Here is a 17711-nt window from a genome sequence, read left to right on the forward strand (position 1 = left end):
CGCGGGGCCCCGCTCAGGCTGCAGCAGCGCCGGGCGTCTGCCAGCAGCAGCCGGCGTGTGGGAACAGGCTTAATCAGGCTGAGAGCGAAACTGCAGCGCAACAACGCCGAGCGCAGATCCTAATCTGGGCAGAGCAAGCACCTACAGCGAGCTTTTCAAAAAAAAAAAAAAAAAAAAAAAAAAAAAGGAAAGGAAAGAAAAGAAAAGAAAAAAAAAAGAGCCCCAAAACCAATCCCAAACTCTTCAAACGCAGCGTGAAGAGCTCAGACCGGTCACTGGTGAGCTGCTCCGGCTGGGCTGCGGTGGGGAGACGCGGCACCGGGTCGGCAGCGAGAGGCAAAGAAGCCTCAAAGGGGTCTGTGGGGTTTGGGAGCTGTCAGCTCAGCATTTTGATATTTTGGGGGTTGTTTGGTGGCGTTTTGGATTGTTTTGGAGCCAGGACCTGGCGTTTCCATGGGCCAGGGTGATTCCCCCGATCTGGGCAGTGTGGAGGAGCCGGGAACGCCCCAGCCCCGATCCTGATCCCGATCCCTGCAGCGGTGCTTGGGCAAGGCAAGGGCTGCTCCTCCTGCCTCGGTTTCCCCACCTGTGGGAATAAATACCTGCCCTTCAAGCCCTCGCAATTACCAGCGAGTTAATCACCGCATAAAAACGACAGCGATAGGATTTTTGGGGAGGAGACCATCTTTACAGCCGGGCCCACCCCGTGCCCTGTTTCTCTGGGGGGGTGGGAAGAGCGCGCCGGGCGCTTCTGCTTCGCCCCCAAAACACCGACCCCACCACTCCCCGTTCCGAGCACTTCCAGCAGCCGGGGATGGGTCCCCCATTGATCCAGGGGTGGGGTTGGGATTCCCCAGGGACCACAGGACGTCCCTGGGATCAGCCTCATCCTCCTGGCACCCCAAGGACCCAGAGCCTGGGGCGAGGGCAGGGCGGGGGCCGCCCGCTCGCCCCTTCCCCAGCGCCTCGCCGCCTCGGGGCGCGATGAATCACGGCAATTTTCCTTTTAAGGCTGGGCTCGGCGGGGAGGAAGCAGAGGAGGAGGAGGCCGCTCCTTCGGCCTCGCTGGCTCCTCCCGCTCTCGCTCGGGGCTCCGACGCCCAGCCAAAAGCGAATCCGGGCGGCGAGGCTCAGCAGAGGCTCCGACGGCTCCCGGCCCGCTCCTCGCCCCCAGCGTCTGTCGTGCGCGCCCGTCCGCGTCCCCAGCCATGGCAAGAAACCACCAAGTGCAGAAGGCCAAGCTGGCCGAGCAGGCTGAGCGCTACGAGGACATGGCGGACTTCATGAAGGCGGTGGTGGAGCACGGGGACGAGCTGTCCAACGAGGAGCGCAACCTCCTCTCCGTCGCCTACAAGAACGTGGTGGGCTGCCAGCGCTCGGCCTGGAGGGTCATCTCCAGCATCGAGCACAAAACCGAAGAGGGGGACGACAAGGCACAGCTGGTGAACGAGTACCGGGAGAAGGTGGAAGAGGAGCTGAAGAGCGTCTGCAACGTCGTCCTGGGCTTGCTGGACAAGTATCTCATCAAGAAAGTCAGCGACCCTGAGAGCAGGGTCTTCTACCTGAAGATGAAGGGCGACTACTTCCGATACCTGGCCGAGGTGGCCACGGGCAACGACCGCCAGGAGACGATAGACAAAGCCCAGAAGGCGTACCAAGAGGCCATGGACATCAGTAAAAAGGAGATGCAGCCCACGAACCCCATCCGCCTGGGGCTGGCCCTCAACTTCTCCGTCTTCCACTACGAGATCGCCAACGCCCCCGAGCAGGCCATCTCGCTGGCCAAGACCACCTTCGACGAGGCCATGGGGGACCTGCACACGCTCAGCGAAGACTCCTACAAGGACAGCACCCTCATCATGCAGCTGCTCAGGGACAACCTCACGTTATGGACAGCCGAGTGCGCGGGCGAAGACGGCGGCGAGGCTGGCGAAGAGCCCAAGAACTGAACAGCCCCCGCGGGGCCAGGGACCGGCGGCTCCCCTCCTCCCCCCCTCCACCCCCCCCCGACACCTCCTTCCTCCCCACCTTTCGGTGTCTCTTCCCTTTTTTTTTTTTTCTTTTTTTTTTTTTTTTTCTTTTGGGAAGGCGTCTCGGCCCCCTCCCCATCCTCCTCCTCCCCCCCCCCAGGTTGGGTGTCGGAGCAGGGGCCGTGTGTGGTGTTTGCCGGGGTGGTTTTGGCAGGTCCCCCCCTTCCCTCTCCCTCATGCTCTTTTCCTGGGGGGGGAGAAGAAGGAGGATGCCTCCATCTCCCTTCCTAGAGCACTGCCAGCCCCCCTCCACCCCCCAAAATTTAACATTTTAGATGGAAAGGGGGGGGGCAGCCTGGTTTGTGGCAGCTCCACACCCACCATCCCAGGGTGGGGGTGCTGGAGCCACCCTGCCGGTCCCCCGAGGCGGCGGGAGGAGGTGATGGGACGGGATGGGGAAAGGAGAAAGGGGGGGGGGGGACAGGGGGGTGTCGTGAATCGCCAAAGCCTCTGTGCGTCTCCAATAAACCGTCTCGTGCACGCCTGCCTCTGTGGTTGCCTCGTCTCTCCCCCCACGCACATGCCCAGGCAGCTTCTGCAGCCGCTGGGCACCGGCATCGCCTCCTGCCCCCCCCGTGCCGGGGAGCGGCCGGGGTCTTCAGCCCCCCCCCCCCCCCCCCCCCCAGAGCACCCATTTGGCTGCTTGCATCCCCCCCCAGCCCTGCAGTGAGGTGTCGGGGTGCTCAGTGAGCCCTGAGCCTTGGGGGGTGCCGGGAAAGGGCTCTTCTAGTGGGGTTTCCAAGGGGAGAAGGTTTGGGTAGCCCTGGTAAGAGAGCTGAGGTGATGTCCCAGGTCCCCAGCCCTGCAGCGGGGTGTCCCCACCCTGTTGTGTCCCCATCCCTGTTGTGTCCCCATCCCTGTGTTATCCCCATCCCTGTGGCATCCTCATCCCCAAGGTGTCCCCATCCATGTGGTGTCCCCATCCATGTGGTGTTCCCATCCCTAAGATGTCCCCATCCCCACGGTGTCCCCATCCCCATCATACAACACACGGTGCCCCAAAACCCATGACCAGGGGACCCTTGTGCAGGCAGGGGACGGTCTCCATGCCCCCCCACCAAGCTCTCCTCCTTGGCTAAGGGGGGGGGGTTCTCCCGAAACAGCGACACGGGGAGGGACACCGTGTCCTCCCCATCAGGGTGGGGATGTCCCCAGCGAGGCCTGGCTGCGCCGGCGCAAGGAGGAAAGCTCAGCACTTCTGGCCCTGGCGCCTGGCCACGGCGAAGGGCGCAGCTCAAGGAGCGCAAGTTTCGACATGAGAGGCTCATTACAATAAAATACAGTCACGGCACCCTGGGCTATGAGCTCATCAGATCAAGAGCAGCAGGGCTGGGCCGCGCTGGGCAGGACCCGGCCTTTGATGGGAAACGCCGGGATGCCGGGAGGAAGCGCGCCGTGACTCAGGGCGCGCCGCCTCCGCGGGGTCCCTGCGTGGGGACGGCAGGGACACCCCCTCACCGGGCCAAAAAATGGAGTTTTGGGGGTTTGGGGGGAAACTGAGGCACGGCAGGGAAGCCACCCAGAGGGTGCAGGGTGAGGTTGGTGCCGCGGTGAGGTTCGAACGGGCTCCGCCGTGGGAACGCGTTGGCTGTGGGAGGCTGCGCGGTGCAGAACCTGCTCGCCCGGCCGCAGCTCCTGGGGCAGAGCCGGATCAGAGCCCTGCGGGGCACTGCTGCAGGGGGGGGCCCTGCGAGCCCCCGCCCCAGGAGTTGAGGCACAGACCTAGGGCTGAGGATGGAGGATGGGGTCTGGGGGGTCCCGCTCGCGAAGGTCCTGTGGTGGTGGTGGGAGCGGAGCTGGTTCTCATGGTGGGGGGACAGTGAGGGGCCCCCCTGCTTGGCCTCCACCTGGCCTCGAGCACACCCAGCCTGGGAACTGGCCCCAGACTTGTAATTAGCCAAAGTAGGGCCGGCAGACGTGAAAAACAAGCCGCAGGCCCTCGCTGGCCCCTGACCCCAAGGGTTGGGGACACAAGGAGGGGACAGTGGGCCCAGCCCAGTGGGATGTAGGGACAGCCACTGGTCCCTGCTGCTTCTGGGGGCTGGGGAGGCTGGAGGACGATGCAGCCTCCATGAATTTTGGCAGCGCCCCAAATTGCAGCGTGGCGGGGCCATGGAGGAGGCGATGCTCTCCGGCCTCCCAGCCGGTCTGGTGGCTTTTTGGGGCTGGGAGGGAGCCCCCGGGCCTCACAACACCGCTGTCAGCAGCTGTGCACCGCCTGTCCCTGTCCTTATCCCCCCCCTCACCCAGCTGGAGGATGCTCTGGCAGGAATGGGGCACAGCAGAGCCGTACACCGGGATTTTAACGTCTGTGGCACCAGCAGAGCTAAGGGACTTGGGGTGCCTGGGGCCAGGGAGTGTCCCCAGCCCAGAGCCGCCCTGGGAAGGGCTGGGGACAGGCTCTGGGAGCAGGGACCTGCCCCAGCACCATGCCCTGGGGCTGCCTCCCCAATGCCATGGCTAGTAGCCATGGCTTTAAGGCTGCCGAAACGGGTCTCTGCTGCCCCAGCCACGCTGCCTGCAAAATCTGGAGGGTGGCAGGACCCACAGCCAGGCTTGTCCCCTGTCCCCAGGCTGGTTTTGGGTGGGTGGCAGTGGCTGAGCCCCCTCCCAGGGGGTTGGGATGGCGGCTTTTGGGGTGCCTGTGGTGGGTGCTGCCCTAAGGGGTGGTTTGAGGGACCCCCAGGCTGGTGGCAGTGGGGTTGTCCTGGTCATGGGCAGGCATTTGGGATGGCTGCGGTGCCTGGAGGTGTCCGTGAGTCTGTCTGTGCACTGCCCAGCCCCATGAGGCTGAGCCGTGGCAGGGCCCGTGCCCACGCTTGCCAATTCATCCCAGCACCCAATAATTTGTGTCTCGTGTGCTGCAAGGCCAGGGACGGGGGTGGGAGCAGCGGGGACACACCAAAACCCCACTCAGCATCTGCAGCCGAAGCCCCCCACCCCTTCCCCATCCCCAGTGCCGGGGTGGGCGCAGCACCTGGAGTGGGGCCGGGGCAGGAAGGCCCAGTTTAACCCAGAGCTGGGCCCCCCCAGGGCCGTGCCTCCGTGAGGGTGACTAATGCTGGCCCCGTGCCCGATTGCTCAACGGGGAGCGACGGGAGCCAGGGTGTCACCTCCCTCAGCCCCCGGAGCCGTCCCCTCCCGGCGTGGGGACGTGCGGGCGCAGGACCCGGCTGCAGAGCCACCCTCAGCATTTCTCAGCGGAGCTTCCCTGGGCTCAGTGCTTCTCCTGGCCTCCGATTTTATTTCATTTTCTCCAGCTGCTGGCACAGCACAGCAGGGCTGGGGTTGCAGATGCTGCACGGGTATTAAAGCGCCCGAGCAGAGCGGCCACAAAGGCTTTGATGGCTCTTGCATAACTCCGGCTTGACCTGACCGTACCCTTTTAAGCCACCAAATCTCTCAAAGCCATGAAAAATCAGCCAGAAAGTTCACCTTTTACTTATTTATTTTTTAAATGCTCGCGTCTTCCATCCCTTTATAGCAACTGCAGGGCTCAAAGATGACCGGGAGAAGCCCCCAGGACCGATGCAAGGCTGGAGTTTCGGCTCTGGTTATGGTTAGATTGGCTCTCAGCCCTGCGGCCCCAGATAGCACTGAGAGGCAGCTGCCAGGTTTCAGCCAGGAATACCCAGGGAAGCCCCTGGGCTCTCAGGGAAAGTGCTCATGTAGGGCAGGAGACAGGAATTTGACATCTATTTGAAATGTCTTTCATCACCTACTGATCCGGCTAAATAAAAGCCCGTCTGTGTGTGCAGGATCATGTGTTTTCATCCCCTTCTTCCCCTGAGCTCGTCTTGTCTGGATTTCTCCAATTTTTGGCCACAAAGCTGTGGAAAGAAAAAAATTAAATTCCGTGTCTGCCAGGCAAGACCCCAGGCCCATCTTGATAGAGAGCCACTGGCCTGCAGTTGCACTGTGAAGGGCCAAAGCAAGGAGCTGAGTTACTTTCTGTAAGGTCTTGGGGCAGAACGATGCATCTGGGACCCTGCCCCCAGCCTGTGTGCCACTGCAGGAGCTGCTTTCCATCACCCCAACCTCCCCAGCACCCCGGTCCCAAGCTGTCATATACAGCCAGGACGTGGAGCAGGTGGCTTTTGAGGTCTGGGGGCTGCTGCTGTCACCATCAGGATGTATTCTTGTAATTATGTAGGAAATGGGTAAGCCCCAGGTTTTTGGGATCGGAAGGTATTGCAGGAAAAAAAAAGCCCAGAAAAAGGTGGCTGAGAGCAGACGAGCCAGCAGCCGGGCAAGGACGTAGATGGAAATGATGTGCTCCAAGCTCCTGCTGAGTCACACAGGGTCTTTCTTAATCAAAAGCTCCCAAAAGCCGCGTTTGCAGTTTCTGTCAGCGCGCTGCGTGCACACCGAACGCCAGCACTCAGCCCCTGGAGAGGCGCGCACGGGAAGTGACCTGCTTTCACATCCCACAGCTCCCTCCAGCAAAGACCTTGTCTGTTCTCAGGCACATCATAGAGGAACACGACGTCGCGAACACGGCACATTTCTGCAAAGTACACAACGCAACAGCTGCTGTGACGTTCCCACCAGAGGCTTTTTAGCCCCGGGCTTTGTAGCACTCGGTTTTATTTATTCAGGTTCAGCAAACTCACAAGATGAAAGCGAGACGAAGAAGTGTTTTATTAAGAAAGAGTCCATCATTATTTAAAAAAAAGAAAAACAACCATCTTTCTGTCCTCCCTGAGACACATTGGAGGCTTCTCAGCCTGGATATTCCTCTGAGGACTGTGTACAACGCTCCTAGGAAGTAAACCAAGAACTTGTGTCAAGTCTCGCTATAAAAGAGACAACTCAAACTGATTTTTCTTTCTCTGGCTCCATCTTTGTCATGATGGGGAGGAGGAGACTTGGCAGAGGTCAGTCTCCTTTACCTGGCTTCTCTCCTCTTGCCACCCATGCCTTCCCCGTGCTAAATCTCCCTCGCTTGCCTTGCTCTCAGCCACAGCCCTTCCACAAAAACGCTGCTCTGTGCAGTGGAGCTGAAGCACAAGAGGTCAAATCCCCACAGCAAGGGAGTCCGGAAGCCAGACTTCTGCATGGAAAGGCTTTCACTTGGTCTGAGTCAGACGCCACGGAGCCTCCCTTCGACTCCTGGCAGGGGAAGGAGAGCTGTCAAAGCAGAGAGCAGCTGTGGCAGGGGCGGGTGTGTTACATATCCATCACTTCTTCTTCCACGGTCTTGTCCCGAGATTGCACATACTTCTCCTGCACTGCAAGTGTGCTGATAACACACTAATTAAGGAAAACAAGGCAGCAGGGCAGGGCTCAAACACTCCCTTCTGCAAGGAGCTCTAACGTTCTCAGCGAGGAACCAACCCCAACATTAGCCCGAAGGCTGGCAGGAAGACAGCAGTACTGGCAGCAGCACGCATCACCTGAGTTATTTCTGGCTCGGGCTGATCCCAGACTCGACAAGTGCAGGAGAATCAATTGTATGGTTTGGACAAAATGCAACGAAACAGTCCAAGTGAGTTTGAAGGAGAGGAAAGTTGTCAGAAGATTCCTCCCACGTTTACAGTATCAATTAGCAATACCTGTGGTGGCTTTGGTGTGTACAGATCCTGCACGTGAAGGTCTGGGCTGAGCTCTAATGATTTGCTACCTGTAAATCTGAACAGCATCAGATGTTACAAACAACCTGCGAGCTGCCGTACCACCTCCAGTCCCTCTTCCCCAACCCACACAGGAGAAATTAAAACTCAACACAACCATGGAGCAGTGAAGGATACGAAGTGAAGTGGAAATCAGCTCCCACTGCTGCCGACATCAGGGCTTCCAGGCTCCTGTGCTCCTGGTCTCCGAAGGAGTAGCCGTTGGCTTTGTCCACAGCCTGCATCACCTGCCGCATGCTCTCCTTATCCTGAAAGGGAGGGAGATGACACACAGGGGACCTGGTCCTCCCCGGAGGCAGGAGCTCACGCTGGGCTTTACCGCAGATTTTCCCGAGGCTCAGGGCCACCCAAACAGCACCCAAAGCCCCAATGACGCTTCCATGCCTCCCTGAGCCCAGAGGGGTGAGAGGACAAGGAGAAGCTCCCCCTTGGGGTCGGAATACGAGATGGGCTCACACCCTCCACCCTCTCACTCCCTTTCATCACCGCTCGTCTCAGCCTATCTCCCTTTGTCAACACTTCACCAACTACAGAATTAACATTTTCAGCCCTTCCTCACAAAGGTACTCCTCCCATCTTCAAATTATTTTCTGCTCCCTGACTTAACAACGTTTCAGGTAATAGTTTGCTCGGAATTGAAATGCAGGCTCAGAAGACCTGCACGGAGGGGGAGTCTTTAATTCCCCACCCCAGGTCACAAGGCCCACATAGCCCCAAGCTCATGAGCTTTTCCTTTTCCTTTGGCTGCCACAGTACATTTACAAGTCTGGGTGCATGTCACTGTCCTCCCACAACCCTGAGCCTCTTCATAGCAAAGCTTTTCAGCCCTCATGGCTCTATTTTTCACAGCCAGTTCCGGGGGGCAGAAGCGGGCAGAGGCAACGCTGGATTTTTTGGATTGCCCTTGCAGAACTCATCCTTCCCCCCACTTTTTGAACACTCAACTGTACCCTAGCTGCCACCAAACATGCTGGCTACGTATCCAGTGCCCCCTGTGCCCTCCACCCCTCTCCTCCTGCTGCATCACCTGGACGTTGAGCGGAACGAAGGACACCAGGCTGTAGTCCTCGATCACCTCCACCAGCTTCGTGTTGAGGCGGCGGTAATTTCTGAAGAAGGGGTCCGAAGCTAAATGGTCAACCAAGTAAGAGAGGTCCAGGACCTCTGTGTAATAATCCAGGTTGAAAGCTGCAGGGAAACAGCAAGAATCTCTGAAGGCAATTTGTAAGTATCAGTGATTCCCCGGCCAGAGCATGCTACCCAGTGAGCTTTGCACCATTTCCCTGACCCAAAAAAAATAAACGTAGCCAAGCAGCTAATTTGGATCTGAGGCTGCCCTGCTCCACGTCTCCCTCTCAGCAGTCTCTTACCCAGCTTGCCGTACTGCTCGATCAGGTCCATCTTGGAGAGGACGTTCACATGGGGCAGTTCCACGTGCAGCATGGTGGAGAGCGACGTGCAGAGCACCGAGATGAACTTGCCGGGGTCTGTGCAGTAGTGAGAATCCACCAAATGCACTGCAGCCAGCTGGGGAGCAAAGGCACAGAGGGACAGCACAAGGTCAGACCTAGTAAAGAGCCCATCCTCTTGCTTTTGGGACAGTCTGAGAACAACAACCCATTCAGCTCTAACTACAACCATACAGACTCCCGTGTAGGGAAAGTTACCACCTACCTTCTAGCCTGTGTACATAAAACTTCCTATTATATGAATCTAGGATTGCTCCTACGTGCATAGATGCACCTATCTCCACTTTCACACCTGTGGACCACCTGGGGGATTCAGGACTGAGGGTGCTGGTGCACAGAAAGGGCCGTGGGAAGGCTTCTGGCATGCGAGGCTGCACCAGCAGCACTTAAAGACGCTGTTAAACCTGCAACTGCTCTCCTGTTTCTCAGGGCTTCCTTCCTTGCTGATGAAGTTTCCCTTCTTGTCTGTACTCTGCAGGTTTTTGGGGTGGCAGCTGGGCTAACTCTCCTTCTGAACTACACGACTACCTCAAGACCTCCACGCTCCCCACAGGAATGCTCACGCACAGCATACGCTCGGCAGCAGCAACCGTAGCACACCTCACTCAACAGGGAGAAACAATTGTCATGTGGTTTGAAATAATAATTAATAATTAAATTAATGAGTCGTTTGATTCCCTGTGTTTCATGCAGCTGTAACAATGTGGTCGGAGATCTCTGCTAAGTTACTGCCTGTTACACAATGTTACTCAAAGTCAGGGCTCTGTAGTTGAGTGTGGCTGAGTCACAGCTCTGCTTCTGCAGCAAAAAATGCCGGTTTGAAGCTCACAGACAGGTGTAAGCACCCCAGTGAGCATCAAAACAGGAGCGTAACTATCTTTTTTTTTAGTAACTACAATTTCATGTACATTTATTTGAATAAAAATGAATTGCAATGTACAGATTCCCAGTGACATTCTCAAGCAAATGAACTTGCCGTTCTTGCTCACACCGTACATGGTTTGCACATTCATGGTTTGGCCCAAATGCAAAACAAATGCAACGTAGGCAAGTTAGCTTGGTTATGGGACTCTTCTCACCTGCACTTCCTAATTTGCATCTTCCATTGTGCAAGAAAGCACAGAGCACGTATTACACCGTGCACAGCGATTTGGTTTGGCTGCAGGAGTGGCAGGTAGGGCCTGAGCTGACACCTGAATTTCTCACAGTGCAATGCAAAGGATCCCCCGCTCACCCTGCACGCACATCCCTGCTCCAAAATACAGCACCGACAGATAAAGCACATGAGCTCTGCGGACAGGACCTTCAAGAAGAGTAAGACTGGGAGGAAGGAATCTGTTTCTGCTCATGGTAATGACACTGCATTAAACGCCCTGAACAAGCTGCTCTTGCCAATCCCTCGGAGCACAAAATGGGGACACATTCCTCCTCCCCTGATAAAGCACTTTCACATGAAAGGGCAAACAGGTTAGTGAAGCAAACAGTCATTAGTACCCACATCCACAACCAAAAGCCCCGACTACAGGGTACACAGCACCTGAACCCCTTGCACAAGGGCAGTGCCGGGCGCTCCCTGCAGAGCCCAGAACCCACCCTGAAATTCCACTTGGCCATCTGGGCAAAGACGTTCTTCAGGGCGCTGTGGTGGGTGTAGAGCTCCACCTGCCCCGGGCAGTCAAACAAGTAGTAGTGACCCTTGAAGGCAGCCAGCTTCTCCTGCAGCCAGTCGAGGTTGGCCTCCAGGTACTCCATGCAGTAGATGAGCCCCCCGTTGGGGCCCAGCTTCAAGCTCTCCATCACGTCGGGTAAGGTGATGAGCTCGGAGATGTCCACGGCGCACGAGTAGGGCATCCCCTCGTTGGCGGGGTCCAGGTTCACCACGGCCACCTTGCGCCCGATCCTGCCCAGGAACTCCTGCATGCCGTGGCAGTAGGTCGTCTTCCCGGAGCCCGGCGGCCCGATCACCACCTGGCCGAAGGCCAGCGAGCTCCCCTTGCTGCCCTCAGACATCTCGGCTCATTGCCTTCTCCTAGGGGAGGAAGGAAAAGCTCCCGTTTACCATCTCGTTTGCATTTTGTAACAACACCAGGCTGGGTCTTAGGCCCCGCAAGGAATTCACGGCCAAGGAGTAGGAGGAGAGGAAGGGAAAGCGACGCGGTGGGAGCGCTGCCCCCATTCACTGCTGGCACCCCCTGCATTAGGGTCTGGTCACTACGCTGCCCCTGTCAGCCCCAGCCCCTCACGCCATGGCTGAAAATTGGCACAAAACCCCAACCAGAGCTGCAGGACTGCGCTGTAGGGTGCAGGTCCCTTCTCCTGCTTGCCTTTGGGGTGAGTTTACCCCGGCTGGGCCCTTCCTGGTGTGACAGCACCCCTGTATTCCCTCAGTGGGTACAGCGTGTCCCCAGGCCCCTCTTCCAGTCCTGTGTCCCCATGTCCTGACCCTCCATGCCCTCTCTCGTCCCCACCTACCCCTCTTCTCCGACCCCAATTTCCCCCCTGCGTGTCCCCCACCCCCTCCCCTATCCCCTCTTCCCCCCCACGGCCTAATTCCCCCCCATATCCCCTCTTTGCCCCCAAGCCCCCCCTCCTTGCCCATGTCCCCCCCATATCCCCATTACCCCTGTGCCCCCCGTGTCCCCCCTCCCTCCCCACATCCCCTCCTATCCCCTCTTTTCCCCCACATCCCCCTTGTACCCCTCACGCCCCCCCTTCCCCCCATTATCCCTCCTTCCCCTGTCCCCCCCATATCCCCCCCATGTCCCCCCCATATCCCCAACCCCCCCCCTCCTTACCCACGCCCCCCCATGTCTCCCCCCGTGCCTCCCCACGTCCCCCCGTGCCCCCTCTTTGCCCCCACGTCCCCTCCATGCCCCCCAAATCCCCCCAAATCCCCCCAAATCGTGTCCCCCCCCCTCCCCCCCAGCCTCTCACCGCCTCCCCGGTGCCCCCTCCCCGGCTCCGGGCCGGCCCCGGGCTCCGCTCCCCGCGTTCCGGGCCGGGCGCGGCCGCCCCCACAGCGCCCCCTGGCGGCCGGAGGGACGCGGTGCAGGCGGGACTCGAACCCGCGCCCCCCCTCCCCGGGCTCCGAGCCCCGGGTCCGCGGGTTCGAATCCCGGCCCCGCCGCTTCGCCCCCCCTGCACGAACCCACCCCCTCGGGGTCACCCCAGCGATGTGAAATCGCTCAGCGCGGTCCCTGAGGTGTTTAATCAAGGAGTGCGAAGTCAGCAGGAGGGCTGAGACAGAGCCCGCTGGCACAGAGGACACCTAACCCACATTTAACGCCGCAATGCCAGGTCAACGGGATGAAAGCTCCCAGGGCCAGGGGACTTTGTACAGCCTGGAATCGGCCTTGGAGAGCCATGGAAGGAAGCAGCCGCTACACACAACCACAGGGAGACGCCTCCCGAGGGCTGCCAGGGCGCGTCTTTCATCCCGGTGAGTTTCTCCCGGGACTGTGGGATCGTCACGCCCAAGCAAGGCGAAGCTGCGGGCCAGCAGCAAGCTTTCTGCAGGACAGTTACGTTGCCACAGCTGGCCCTGTCTGTACTTGTCCTCCCCTAGGTCTCAAGGATCCGTGATCTATGAGCTTCAGTTTTTGGGATGAGCTGGCTGCAGACCTAGCACACAGGCTCAGCTGATCCATGCAGGAATACTTTAAAGCTCCAGTATAAAATGCAATACCCACCCCCCACCAGTGAACAAATATTTCCCCTTCTCACTAGATTGGTTCTGGGAAAATAAATAAAAAAACAACCAAACTTTGGTTTTGCTTTTTTTTTAAAAGACTCTTTCTTTCAAAAATAAATATATGAACACTCTGCTCCAGACTCAAGACCAGCAGGAGCCAGCCTGTGGTTGACAGGAGCAACACTAGTTAAAAAAAAAAAGCTCTGACAGTCTTTACTCAGGGTGACTGGGCACTGAAACTCTCCAGAGTGCCCTGTGATGCCCGGACAAAGGGCATGCCCTGTCTGTACTTCATGGCAGTGGGCGGTTGGCGCCTGAGGAGCTGGTCACCGCTGTCTATGGGTTCAGGGTCATCGTAGATGGTCGAGATGAGGACAGAAGCGTCCCGCCGGGGCTTCTTCACCCTGCTGAACGTTGGTAGTTTCTCCCCGTGGTATCTAGAAGGAAGCAGGTGGTGTTAGGTACAACACTGAGGCAGTGAGAAACCCCTGTAACCCCAGACTGTCTCCGACTGCTGGTGCAGTTTTCCTGTTCCTGTCTGTGAGATGTCCCTAAAACAAGAGGCAGCCCTCAAGGCACACAGGTCTTGCTCAGCTCACTTGGGCTCTCCCCATAGAAAAACTTAGCAGAGGTGACCCTTAATTCCTGAGCACAGCTCCCCTGTGCTTTTGTGATGCATGAGCCTGAAAATGGTTCCACTCCTGACCTAGCACAACCCCTCTATTAATGCTGGACTGCTAGGACAAGCGATGTGTTCAGTTCTGGAGTGCTGGGGCTGGCCCCACTGCCTGCTGCATGGGGACAGCGGATCCCTGGGACAGCCTTACTGTCCTGGTCCACACTCCACCCCTTTTGCTGCCATGTAGCTGTAGTAGCAGCTCAGGGAGCCCAGGCAGAGGCTCCAAACACGGGCTGGAAAGACAGGGCAGGGCACTTACCCCAGCCCCCTCTTGCATCTGGGGTTCTGACCCTCGTTGTCCAGAGCTTCAGCCATTCCAGAGTTGCTGCTCCCCAGCCCCTGCCCTTCCATCCAGCCCTGCTGCTCCAGTACCTTCCTGCCAAAGCCCTGGGAGAGGAGAAAAATGTCAGAGTTGGTGGACAAAGCCCATCTGCATCCCCCAGAACCCTCCTCCTCCAAGACCCACACCCTCTGAGCACTGCCCCCACAGCCCAAAGCTCACCTTGGTGTATCTCTCAAAGGTGCCGATTTGCTGCCCTGAAACAGAGCCGTCCTCCAAGCCATCCCGGAGCCTCTGCTCCAACCACATCTGGACCGAGTCCCGAGCATCCTTATCGCCTCCATCTAAGGAGAGAGAAGCAGGAGTCAGAGCAGCACGGCTCAGGAAAGCTGTTTGCTGCTCTGATTTCCCCCAGAGCGGCACACAACGAGGAGGCAGAACCTGTTCTTTTTGGCAACTCTCACAGCCAGATGAGAAAAAATGTTGTTTCAAGTGCTCTGACGTCTTGGACGCTCTCAAAGGATGACAGAGCCAAAGCGTTCCCCACGTCAAAAATTCTGCAGGGTCAGAACTTCCCAACCTCCCCCATTTCCTAAGGAGTTTTTCCAAGCTCAGGTACCTTTGTCGTAGTAGACGCTCATGTCCACGTCCCAGTCATCTGCAGTCTGCTCATCAAAGTCTGCCAAAAAAAAAAAGGAAAGAACCAGTTTTGGTGGTGGCTGTGGAAGTCTGACAAAGAAGTGCTGCTTGCTGGTGGCCAAGCCCCCTGATTTCTCTAACAAAATGGGAAGGAATGGGGCATTAGAGACTACACAAGCCACAGTGCTTACCCAAGAGGCTGCCAGCAGGACCAGAGGGGTCTCTGGTCCTTGGCCTGAACCTCTGCAGGTTTTGTGATCAAGGTTTACAAAGCAATGGCAAGATGCCTGCCTATATTAGCAGCTGAACTGGAAGGGTTGTACCCAATTTACTTGCTCCTGCAGGCTGGGCCCCCAGTCCCCTGCCTGTGGTGGGCAGTTTGTAGCTCAGTGACACAGACGCCACTGTTACCTCCGTTCTTCTCCTGCCAGTACTGAGCATCCGTGTAGAAGACGAGGCCGGAGCCTCCTTTCTCCCACTTCAGCTCGATCTCCTCCTCAAAGAGCCGCTCCTCCACGCGCTCCTGCTTCGTCACGTCCTCGTGCAGAGCCTCGTGGCGCTCCCACTCCTCGCAGGTGTCGTTGTCCTGCAAAGGAACCGGCCAGAGGTGGGTGACAGCAGCAGCACAGAGCCTCCTTTCCGCTCCCCCAACCCTCCCGGCCCGCTGCAACGCCTCCCCTACGAAACAGCTTTGTCGACAGAGCTCGTCTCAGCCTGCTGCTTTCAGGCACTGACACGACCGGCGCTGATGACCTCATTCCCCTGACTAATGCCATCTTCAGAGTCAGCAGACAGAAGTGGTGAAAAATACCACATCACACCCACTTCACGGCATGCTTTCAGCAGCGTACCCGCTCCGTAACGCGGAGATGCCCATTTAAGGAGCAGGTGTGTTGTACGTAAAGTCAGCACCAGCAACAAATTAATTCCACTCCAGTCGATCCCGAAGGAGATTTTATCAGTTCCAGAGGAGAAGCTGGCTGGCACCACCACAGATCAGGCTGACAGCTTTATGCTGCCTGCTCAGTTTTGGGCACAGCCCTTCCAGGGAGACATTAACCAGCTAAAGAACGGCCAAAAGAGTAGCTAGAGATCCAGGAAACGAGCCTGTGAGAAACGGCCATGGGAGCAGAGTTGCTTAGCACAGAGAAGAAAAGACCGAAGGCAGCTGTTGAATAAGAAGCCTGTAAAGGAGGGAACAGAACAAAGTGTTCTCTGTGCCCGCTGTTGCTAGGAGAACCTGATGGAATAAAATTGCAGCAGAGATTTGACATACGAGTTAATTCTAGCACAGAGTGGCGGGACAGCCAGGAACGGGAATGGCTTGCCTCGGGACTGTGCTGCCTCTAATGACACGGGTTTGGGCGAGCAGGCTAGACAGGCTGCTGGGGGGAGCGAGATAATCTCTGGAGAGCCAGTCCAGCCCAGTTTTCTAGGAGTCTTTGTCAGGAAAGCCATTTTTTTTTTCTGAATGACTAACGTGTACTGCAGGAGCATTCAAGGTCAACCACTCGTGATGCTCTGCGTGTCGCTGCCAGAGCCCTACCGTGCTCCCCAGACTCCAGCCACCTCATTTACAAGCAACAGCAGAGCCAGACCGACCGGCCACGCAGCAAGCAGAGGTCCCCTCCTGCAGCAACAGCCACAGCCAGCGCTCACTCCTCTGGACCAAATCCTTCGTGCTGAAACCCAAAAGCAGCTCAGCGTGGACGAGCTGTTTCAGAGGTGTTAACATCTGCACTGCTACGTGCACCAAGGGGCTCAGCACGCCAAGACGTGAAGAGCTACATTTAACATCATTTTCAGACAAGTGATTTATACACCTAAAAGATTAGAAGTGAGCTCTGGGAGTTATATCAGCCCCCTCAGCTTTGCAGGCTGACCTCAGACAGCACTAGAAAAATCCACTTACGTCATCCGAGTGTGACTCCTCTCCCTCCTTTTCCTGCCCCTCATCTTCCTCAGCGCTGGCTGGATCGGTCGCTTCAGATCTTGCCACAGGCCCCTCGCCCTCCGTGATCTCATCCCCCGCGGCGGTGTAAACTCTTTCTTCTTCTATAACTGTCTCAGTGTCCTGGTATTCAAAAGGCACGTTCCCATACCTCCGGGATGAGCCTGTCTTCGGGAAATCCAGCTGCAACTTCTTGATGACCGGGGGAGGCAGCCTGCAGGCACGGATCAGCTCCAGGAAGACGCTCAGGGGGGTGCCCACGTTCCCGAAGGGCATGCAGGACGGGGGGTTGAACTCCGGGAGCCGCCTCAAGTCTGCTTCCGCGACGGCTTCGCCTGCGGCCCTCGCGTCCGCCCCGCTGGGAGACGCCTCAGCGGCTGGAAGAGAGAAGGAATTATATTTTTTGGGGGTACCAAACACACACCGTGCACCGGAGAGGGATAAATCAGGGCCTTCCTGGTCAGAAGGAGGGGGAAGAGACCCCAAACTGACTCTTCTTGCCCCAAAATTAAATGAAGGAGTTAAAAACCTTCAGAAAAGCTTTTAAGCAGCTGGGAACCGGGCCTAAACGTGTCAGGAAGGGAGGGTCCCCCCGGTGCCCGGTCCTTACCTGTCCCGGGGCCCAGGCGGACCCTGCGCACGACGCAGCGGCCGGGCAGCGAGGCCCCGGCGGGCCCGACCCAGCTCTTGCCCGAGTACATGCGGACGAAGCGGCGGGCGCGGCCGGGCCTCACGGCCACCGGGCAGCAGCAGGTGCTCGGTGCCCCCCCCCCGCCGCTGTCCGCCGGGCCCCGCTCGGGCCGGTGGCGGTAGTGGAAGCAGAGGAAGCCGCCGGTTTCCAGGAACTGGCTGAAGTAGGAGCGGAGCTGTGCGGAGCGCAGCGCGGCCGGGATGCCGCTCACCAGGCAGTACCGGGCGGCCCCGGCCCCGCTCCCGGCCCCGCCGCCATTACCGGGCCCGCCGCTGGGCGCCGCCATCTTGTGCGCGTTGGGGCGCGCGGTGATGACGTCAGATAGCCGAGGGGAGGGGGAGGGAGGGAGGGCGCCGCCTGGTGGCTGGGGGGGGGGTGGAAATGGGGATGGGTGATGGGGGGGCACTGAGTCGTTGAAGCGCAGAATCCCAGAATCCCCCAAATCCCAGAATCCCCAAAATCCCAGAAACCCCAAATCCCAGAATCCCAGAATCCTAAAATCCCAGAATCCCCAAAATCCCAGAAACCCCAAATCCCAGAATCCCAGAATCCCCAAATCCCAGAATCCCAGAATCCCAGAATCCTAGAATCTCCAAAATCCCCAAAATCCCCAAATCCCAGAATCCCAGAATCCCCAAATCCCAAAAT

General features: G+C 58.1%; 3 protein-coding genes across 6 annotated transcripts; 1 reads left to right on the top strand and 2 right to left on the bottom strand.

The window, feature by feature from the left end:
* Positions 1-1043: 1043 nt before the first annotated feature.
* Positions 1044-2226, top strand: SFN (stratifin). Its single transcript, XM_013097499.4, has one exon. It carries the CDS (start codon positions 1209-1211, stop codon positions 1947-1949), a length of 741 nt encoding a protein of 246 aa, XP_012952953.2. The 5' UTR covers positions 1044-1208; the 3' UTR covers positions 1950-2226.
* A 4421-nt stretch (positions 2227-6647) lies between these two features.
* On the bottom strand, positions 6648-12177 carry GPN2 (GPN-loop GTPase 2). Of its 4 annotated transcripts, none has more exons than XM_038167260.2 (6): positions 12067-12177; positions 10726-11161; positions 9034-9190; positions 8691-8851; positions 7781-7911; positions 6648-7272 (listed from the first exon to the last, which is right to left on the bottom strand). In XM_038167260.2, exons 2-6 carry the CDS (start codon positions 11140-11142, stop codon positions 7200-7202), a joined length of 939 nt encoding a protein of 312 aa, XP_038023188.1. In that variant the 5' UTR covers positions 11143-11161; positions 12067-12177; the 3' UTR covers positions 6648-7199. The 4 variants fall into 4 exon arrangements, with proteins under 4 accessions (XP_038023188.1, XP_027299696.1, XP_027299695.1 ...); XM_027443895.3 differs by lacking the exon at positions 12067-12177 and adding an exon at positions 11457-11623; XM_027443894.3 differs by lacking the exon at positions 12067-12177 and adding an exon at positions 11408-11623.
* A 715-nt stretch (positions 12178-12892) lies between these two features.
* On the bottom strand, positions 12893-17371 carry GPATCH3 (G-patch domain containing 3). The gene is made up of 7 exons (XM_027443881.3): positions 16983-17371; positions 16334-16749; positions 14833-15007; positions 14402-14461; positions 14005-14126; positions 13762-13889; positions 12893-13260 (listed from the first exon to the last, which is right to left on the bottom strand). The coding sequence occupies exons 1-7, from the start codon at positions 17347-17349 to the stop codon at positions 13041-13043; spliced, it is 1488 nt and encodes a 495-aa protein (XP_027299682.3). The 5' UTR covers positions 17350-17371; the 3' UTR covers positions 12893-13040.
* Positions 17372-17711: the final 340 nt, after the last annotated feature.

Source organism: Anas platyrhynchos, chromosome 24 (assembly GCF_047663525.1).
Source record: "Anas platyrhynchos isolate ZD024472 breed Pekin duck chromosome 24, IASCAAS_PekinDuck_T2T, whole genome shotgun sequence".
Taxonomy (NCBI): domain Eukaryota; kingdom Metazoa; phylum Chordata; class Aves; order Anseriformes; family Anatidae; genus Anas; species Anas platyrhynchos.

Coding starts and splice junctions, on each gene's coding strand:
- SFN (XM_013097499.4), top strand. CDS start 1,209: ATGGCAAGAAACCACCAAGTGCAGAAGGCCAAGCTGGCCGAGCAGGCT.
- GPN2 (XM_038167260.2), bottom strand. CDS start 11,142: ATGTCTGAGGGCAGCAAGGGGAGCTCGCTGGCCTTCGGCCAGGTGGTG. Junction 9,191..10,725: donor TGGCCAAGTGGAATTTCAGG/GTGGGTTCTGGG, acceptor TTTGCTCCCCAG/CTGGCTGCAGTGCATTTGGT. Junction 8,852..9,033: donor CGAGCAGTACGGCAAGCTGG/GTAAGAGACTGC, acceptor GTTTCCCTGCAG/CTTTCAACCTGGATTATTAC.
- GPATCH3 (XM_027443881.3), bottom strand. CDS start 17,349: ATGGCGGCGCCCAGCGGCGGGCCCGGTAATGGCGGCGGGGCCGGGAGC. Junction 16,750..16,982: donor CCGCCTGGGCCCCGGGACAG/GTAAGGACCGGG, acceptor TCTCTCTTCCAG/CCGCTGAGGCGTCTCCCAGC. Junction 14,127..14,401: donor GAGCGTCTACTACGACAAAG/GTACCTGAGCTT, acceptor CTCTCTCCTTAG/ATGGAGGCGATAAGGATGCT.